At 40.5% G+C, this 8607-nt stretch overlaps 1 protein-coding gene across 1 annotated transcript in view; it reads right to left on the minus strand.

Moving 5' to 3' along the window:
• chrac1 (chromatin accessibility complex subunit 1) overlaps positions 1 to 507 on the minus strand; it is a 22816-nt gene extending 22309 nt beyond the window's left edge. Inside the window, exon 1 of the mRNA XM_048595943.1 lies at positions 94 to 507. Coding sequence (XP_048451900.1) covers positions 94 to 273 — 180 coding nt within the window. The 5' untranslated portion in view covers positions 274 to 507. The remainder of the gene's footprint in view (positions 1 to 93) is intronic.
• Between the last annotated feature and the right edge of the window lie 8100 nt (positions 508 to 8607).

The raw sequence follows: 8607 nt of genomic DNA on the forward strand, positions 1-8607 counted from the left end.
CTACCTCTACCTCTACCTCTACCTCTACCCCTCCCCCTCACCCTCACCCTCACCCTCACCCTCCTCCGCGATCCCGGGCCGGGACCCGCTCACCGTGGCCTTGGCAGTGAGGAACAAGGCGTCCTGGTTGATGCTCGAGACGTCGGGGCAGCTCTTCATAATGAGTTTGACCCGGGAGAGGGGCAGTGCAGCGGGGGCAGAGGCCGGGGCCTGGGCGGGGAAGCTGGGCCGAGCCGGGAACCTCAGGCCCTCACGCCGCTTCACCGCCGCCATCTTAGTCAGCACACACCACTGCCGGGTGTTTGGGGAGGGGGAGTTAGGGGCAAGTGAGGGAGTCGGAGAGGGGCTCTTCACAATCTAAATCAACTCTCGTTAACACGGTATACAGTCCGTTCTGTAATATATAAAGCTGTAGATAACTCGCTTTCGGAAAATTCCCTCTGCGGACAAAAGTATTTTAAAATATACCCGGATGTCCCCTCTTGCTGAGGCAGGCCTGGTCTCTACCAGCCTGGATTATTCCATATGAAAGAGGGGGAGTTGTTGAAACTTTGATTAAACATTTTCATGTAAACCTTGCTCCTACAGGACATTTGTCGGGACAGAATGGGGAATTATATATTATTTATCGTAAAATGTTTAAAATCTGTTGTTATGTGTTCGTTTAGATGTTGTTATCTGTTTGTGTTTTGACATCCACCCCTTCGGTGGATGTAGGTTTCCTTACAGACAGGTCCAGGCCCATAATGGGGGGACATGTGTTTGTTGCAGTTCCCTGTTATCAACACGTTTGTGTTGTATTTAATTATAACAGTGAATCTTGCAAACTGTTTAAATTGCTATCTCAGATTTATTAAGATGCAAACTGGAGAAACCATATAGAATCACTGTATGAGTTAGGAGGCTATTCAGCCCCTTGAGCCTGCTTTACAATACAGTAAGATCATGCCAAGAACAACAACAAAGAACAATAATACAGCACAGGAACACACCCTTCAGACCTCCGAACCTGCGTTGACACATTTTGCCCTTCCATATAAAGACTGTCTACCCTCTTCCTACTGAGAGATAGTAAGAACCGCAGATGCTGGAGTCAGAGATAACACAGTGTGGAGCTGGAGGAACACGGCAGGCCAGGCAGTATAAGAGGAGCAGGAAAGTTGATGTTTCGGGTCAGGACCCTTCTTCAGAAATGGAGAGGGGGAAGGGAGCTCAAATAAATAGAGGAGCGCTGGTGCTGGGGAAGGTAGGTGGGATGGTGATAGGTGAGTGCAGGTAGGGAGTGGTGGGGATTGGTCTGTGAGGTGGAAGGAGAAGATAGGTGGGAGAGAAGATGGACAGGTTGTGTCAGGTCAATGAGGCAGGATGTGCCATTCACAATCTTATAAACTTCTGTCAGGTTGCTCCTCAACCTTCTGTGTTCCAGTGAAAACAAACCCAGTGTATCCAAACTTTCTTCATAGCTAAAATTCTCCCATACCAGGCAACATCCCAGTAAATCTTTTCTTACCCTCTCCAAAGTATATACATCCTTCTGGTAGTGTGGTGACTAGAACTGTATGCAATATTCCAAGTGTGGCCTAACTAAAGTTCTGTAAAGCTGTTGCATAACTTGTCTATCCTTATACTCAATGCCCCTTCCAATGATGGCAAACATGCCATAGGACTTTTTAACTACCTTATGTACCTGCACTACCACCTTCCATGTTCTGTAGACCTATACACCCAGATCCCTCTGCATATCAATACTCCTAAGGGTTCTGCCATTCACTGTATAATTTCCACCTGCACATGACTTTCCAAAATGCATCACCTCACATTTGTCTGCATTAAACTCCATCTGCCATTTTTCTGCCCATGCCTGGAAGTGAGCTATATCCTGCTGTATCCTTTGACAATCCTCATTATCTGCAACTCTACCAATCTTTCTATCATCTGTGCTGCAAAGTTGAGTAAAGTACTTGTGGATTGGGTGGCAGAAAGTTAGAATTTGGTATTTGTAAAATGCTAAGGGGGAAAGCATTGTGTAGTCCCTTTAAAAGACAATGTGCTTTTTCTATGCTTAGATATTTAAATGGCTGTCGTGAGCAGCAGCTTGAAAGTTTGCAAGTACACAGAGAGCACCTGAATTGAAACATTTGTATCAAAAGGCTGTGCAGTTAACAGGCCAAGTAGCAGTTTTTACCAAGACAACAAGTTTTTGAATTTAGTCAATCAATTTGAACCAGGCACTTAGATACCAAAAAAAATTAAATCTAATGGGTTTGAAAACATAGGACTAACGCTATTTTAAGAAATTGATATGTCATTAAGGGTATAAAAGAAAAGAGCAGTTGGACAAAGACAGCAGAGCTAACTGCCATCTTCTACAGTTAACAGTCCTCAGCTCTCAAGAAAGAATTGCTGGCTCTCACAGACTCCTCTAGGTATAAGAGAAAACACCACCTAAATAACAAAGGTACCCACAGCACAGCTAGTGAATATTCCTGACAGAAGAATCAATGGAGACGGCATTCCGTAACCTGGCTGTAATTTCGAGAGACTAACTTCTTTTCAATATAAGTGGTACTTATATTTATTGGAACAGCATACTATTAGAATCTTGTTTTATTCAGGAATAGTTAGTAGTTAGAAGGGTTTGTTAATAGCTTAGTTAATTTGTTTATTGTTAGAGTTAGATAAATAAATTGTTACTTGTTGATTGTAAAGTGAGTGTCAGGGATTTATTTTATTTAACCACTAGAAGTTGCTAAAAGGCAGGTTACACCACTTTACACACTCCTTTTACAGATTATAGGGTGAGGTGGTCCTCTTTGGATGTTTTGGTTTTAGTTCACAGAGGGGGTGGTTAACCTCTGCTTTATAACAGTCTGCGAACTTACTAATTAGACCAGCTACATTTTCCTTCAAATCATTTGTGTAGATCACGAACAGCAGAGGGCCCAACACTGATCTCTGTGAAACACCACTAGTCACAACCCTCCATTCTGAAAAGCTTCCTTCCACCGTTAATCTCTGTCTCCTATGACTAAGCCAATTCAGTATCCATCTTACCATTTCACCCCTGATGCCATGTGACTCCACCTTTTGTACCAGTCTGCCATGAGGGACCTTGTCAAAATCTTTACAGAAGTCCATGTAAACAATATCAACCGCTTCTCTCTCATCCATCACCTTCATCACCTCCTCAAAAAACTTGGTCAAGTTAATGAGACATGACCTCTCCCAAACAAAACCATGCTGTTTATCGCTAATAAATCCATTTGCTTCTAAATGAGTATAGATCTTGTCCCTGAGAATTTTTTTCAATAATTTTTCTACCACCGATGTGAGGTAACAGGCTTGTAATTTCCAGGATTATCCCTGTTACCCTGCTTAAACAATGGGGCAACATTGGCTATTGTCCAGTCCTCTGGGACCTCACCTGTGGCCAAAGAGGATACAAAAATGTCTGTCAATGCTCCAACAATTTGTTCTCTTGCCGCCCTCAGTTAACTGGAAAAGATCCCATCAGGACTCAGGGACTTTAATACACTTTAAGACGCACAAAACTTCTTCCTTTTTAGTAGCAACTTGGATTAGAAATTCGGCATTCCCTTCCCTGAGATCATCCTCCAACAATTCCTTCTCTTTGGCAAATACCGACACAAGGTATTCATTTAGGACCTCACCTACCTCCCCTGGCTCCACACATACATTCCCTCCTTTGTTCTTGAGTGGGCCAACCCTTTCCCTGGCTACCCTCTTGCTTTTTATATATGTATAAAAAAGCCTTGGGATTCTCCTAATCCTGTTCACTAACAACTTTTCATGATCCCTTTTTGCCCTTCTACTTCCTTGTTTAAGTTCTTCCCTACTTTCCTCATATACTTCAATGGATTTGTCAGTTCCCATCCTCCTAGACTTTATGTACGCTTCCATCCTTTCATGCCATTGCTTAACAAGAATCTTAACTTGACAAAGATGGAAGAATCTGCCTTAAAAATATCCAAGGGCTCTGCTTCTACCACCTTTTCAGAAAGAGTGTTCCAAAGACTTACACACCTTCTGAAAGAAAAGATTTCAGCTAATCTCAGTTTTAATTGGGCAATCCCCTGAATTTTAAGCAATTATCACCAATTTCTAGATTTTCCCATGACAGGAAACATTATCTCCATGCCTACCCTGTCAAGAGCTATCAGGATCTTACATATTTCAATCAAATTGTCCCTAGTCTTCGAAACTCCAGTGGATGTAAGTCTAGACTGTCCAAAGTTTCCTCAAAAGACAACCTACCCATTGCATATATGAGTCCACTACAGATTCTCTGAACTTCTTCCAACATATTTACATTCTTCCTTAAATAATGACTAATACCATGTACAATACTACAGAAATGGTCTCACCAGTACCCTGTATTATTGAAGCATAACCTCACTATTGTATTCAATTCCCCTTGCAATGAATGGTAATATTGCTTTTCTACCTACTTACTGTACCTGCATTCTAATAATTTGTGCTTCATGTATGAGTATACCCAGATCCCTCTGCATTTCAGAGCTCTGGAATCCCTTACCATTTAGATAATCTGCTTCTTTCCTTCCAAAATAAACAAAATGAAAAATACTTACTCATTTGACATTTCTTTGTTCTCCATTATTAATTTTATAGACTCACTTTCTAAAGGACCAATTCTCAGTTACTAACTTACTTGATTAAATTTATTTCTCATCTTCTGTCTGCATTTGAGAATCATGTACAGCACAGTTGTAATGACCAAGACGTGTTCCATGATGAGGAGGTGCTGGTGTTGGACTGGGGTGGATAAGATCCACCTCACTGTATGACATTCCATCCTCACTGTGTAACACTGTGTCACCACCTCTGCTGGGCCTGTCCTGCTGCTGGGTGATGACGTTTAAGACATTATGTGTAACAAATGACGCCTTGAGTATGACTAGATCAGGCTGTTGCTTGACTAGTCTGTAAGACAGATCTCCAAAATTTTGGCACTAGCCCCCAGATATTAGAAATGAAGACTTGATGGCTGAGTTTACCGATGTTGTTTCTAGTGCCTAGGTCCATACCAGATTTGATTTCTTCTTTAAGACTTTTTAGTAATTGATACAACTGAATTCGAGGGCAGATACGAGTCAACATCTGGAGTCAAATGACCAGGTAAGGATGGCAGTTTTTCTTCCTTAAAGGACATTAGTGAACCAGATGACTTTTCATGACAATCAATTCATGGTCATCATTAGACATGTAGTTTTATCAAATGCAAATTCCACCCTCTGCCTGGGTTTCTGGATTGCATATCCTGTGACAACATTGCTTTACCATTGCCTCCTCTTGTATACCATGAAAATCCCATCTTTTCAATTTTGCCCCTCACCGGACCTGAAATATTAACTCTGATTTGTCTTCACAGATGCTGCCAGAGCTGATGAACTTTTCCAGCAACTTCTGCATTTGACCCTGACATTACTGTTTTGTTCCTGAATATTCACCTTAACATGATGGGTTCCCACTCACTGAGCTTCCTTTGGCTCTAACATTCCCTGTGAAGTCCTCAAGTAGGTCTCCCAATTTTGACTTAAACTGTTCATAAATATCAATCAAAAATTACTGGGACAGAGTGGGTCTAAATAACGACATTGATGGTTGTCAATGTTGATAACCGAAGAATTTAATGAGATGCTCATAGTTGTTTAATCCACTATGAATCAATGGTTGATGTCAGCCGAATACTGTATATCACAATACCTCTGATAGATCTGAACTTTCACATTTATTCAAGAGTCTAATGTGTTGAAAGATATACCTTTTAAACTTTGGGATATTTTCACAATCCACATCATTGAGGCATAAAACAGAGTATAATATTTCTCATTGAATCCCTTTCATATTTAAATATTAAAATATAATGTACAAGATGTTAAATCATTTTAAAACAAAGATGTCTGTATAAGTGAGAAAGTTAAACTGTCTCATCAATAGCTTTAGCACACCTGCTGTTTCATTGATTATCACTTTTCCTTAAAGACATTTTGATTTTAACCCATGGTTAACAGCAGCTTTAACCGAATAAATGAGAAAGAATTTTGTCTTCAAGTTCCCTTGTTCTTTGTTTCTTTTTGTCCCATGACTTTTCCAGTTGTCAAGTTTGTTGCTCTGGGCAATAATGTTTTAACAGCTCTTCATTTATTGTGCATGTAGCTGTAATTTCAAAGTTTCCTGTAGTAGTCTTGTTCAAGTTAAGGCAATAAATGTAATTTATGTTCTCAGCACCCATAAAATCTCTGTCATTGTTTCCTCATTAGGCCTTCGAGATATTTTTAACTCAGGAATTCAATAGGGCTCTGTCTTCCCTTGCACTGGTACTAATTGACTGCCTCTAATCACTGGAGAATGCACGTCCACCTTTCACCTATGACATGCCACTAGGCTGGGGACCTAATTAGACTCTTCCTGACATTTTTGTTCCAAAGATTATCTGTTACCATATTTGATCAGTCTTGAAGTAGTTGTTTCGATCTATGCCCGGTTTTCTTCTACCTTAACTCTATTATCACTCAATTTGTCCAATCACTTATTTACGTCTGTAATTGTCTTGATGCTCTCCTGTTAACGGTCCTAAGATTTAAGCTCTCAATAACCTTCTATCACTTTAGAAAGGGCTTGAAGGGAGCAGGTACGAGGAGAAGTTATACAAACTAGGGACCAATTCCCTTGAATTTGGAAGGTTAAGGGATGATTTCATGGAAGTAAACAAGATATTATGGGGAACAGCTAATGAGGGAGAAACTATTTCTGTTGATTGGGAAGTCTAGGACCAGAAGTTCAAAAAATTAAGGCAAAATGTGAAATTAGGAAACATCTTTTCATGCAAAAGTTTTAAACTCTCTAACTCCTATGGGACTTAACACAATATTAATTGTAATTTTGAAGCAGTTTGGTTATTTTTTTAACCAAACATGTTAAAGGGATGTGGAATCAAGGTGGATATATGGAATTAGATTATAGATCAGCTGTTATTTCATCGATTAATGGAGCAGAATTACAGGCTTAAAGGCCAACTCCCATCCCGAAATTCTTATAACCCCATGTACTTTTCAAACCTGGTTCATCGCTTCTTTTATATCTTCGTTCTTCATCATGATAGCCTCAGGGCTCTGTGTTTTTTCTTGACGCTACATTCAATGTGATACTGGAGTACAAAATTGCTGTACGCACACTTTATCTCCAAATGTTATATGGATTCGCAGTATATTTGTCCTTTTCTGAAAAATGCGAAACACAGCTTGTATCAACTTTAATTAAACTTACTCACTACTTTTTCCTCCATTATGTGGTTACTGCTTTTCACGCACTGATCTAGAGTTCATTGACCACTTTACTTTTGGATGCACCACCTCTGAGACACTTCTTCTGTTTCCTCTCTTCCAATAACTGTTCACAAATTTAAATTACAGGCTCACAATTACTTTGATTATGTTTACTTCCTCGCTTTTTGTATTTCCATTGTAGGTACTCTGATCAGTGTGATTTTCTCTTTGCTCTGTTGATGTTTCCCTGATCTCTGTTCATTAAAGTCTGCTACAGCAGAAGCCCCACGCTACATCCTGCTATGTCCTTTCATGAAAACTATCAGTCTCACTCGTCTCCTCGATAGACACCAATGTGGGTTACAGTGTGATTCTACCGTCAATTATTTCTTCTTTGCCATTTTCATTCACTTTTATTGATGAATTGCGTGAAGCATCCCAACTAATTTACTGCAATCCCTGGATTTGTTGCACTGGACTTGTGGGACTGATAGGGCCCAGTCCCTGAACTGTAATGATACAAAACATCTGGCCCTGAGTGGTCGACTGACTATGTCCAAGCACCGGACTGATTGTGTCGGGATCTCCAAGTGATGGGAGAGCCTTACATGTCAACATGCAGAAGGTCCAACATGGGACAGTGCTGAATCTTTTTTTTTATTCATTCATGGGATGAGGACATCACTGGCTGGGGCAGAACTTATTGACTAAAATCCCCAGAATGTTACCGAGATCTCTGGATTAACAGTCCAGCGGTAAAACCACTTGGCCATCACCTCTTCCAGTTCTGGGGAATGAAGCTGGAGAAGATGTTTGAGTTTACGATGGAGGAGTATTTTGGTGATAGCGGCCACAACACTGTACGTTTTAAACTTGCTGTAGAAAGGGAATAGATAGATAGTCTGCAAGAAAGGGTTTGGATTGGGGGAAAACAATTTTCATAAAATAAGGCAGGATCTGATCAAAGTAAATAGAGAACAGCTATTTGTGGGTCAATCTACACCCACAGGTGGGAGCATTCAATAAAGAATTGGCAAGAGTACAGAACCAATATGTTTCCTTTAAGGTGACATGTAGAAACAGCAGGCCTAGAGAACCCTGGATGTCTAGGAATATTCAGAACTGGACAAGATGAGAAAGAAAGGCTTTGAATAGGTACCAAGGGAGAAAATCAACAGAGGCCTTAGTGGAATATAGAAAGAGTAAGGGGTAACATAAGAAGGCAATTAGGAGAGCAAAGACGAGGCATGAAGAAACAGTGGTAGGTAGGTTTAGGGAGAATCTCAAACCATTTTTTGAC

The sequence above is a fragment of the Rhincodon typus genome, chromosome 4, assembly GCF_021869965.1.
Source record: "Rhincodon typus isolate 14 chromosome 4, sRhiTyp1.1, whole genome shotgun sequence".
NCBI lineage: Eukaryota > Metazoa > Chordata > Chondrichthyes > Orectolobiformes > Rhincodontidae > Rhincodon > Rhincodon typus.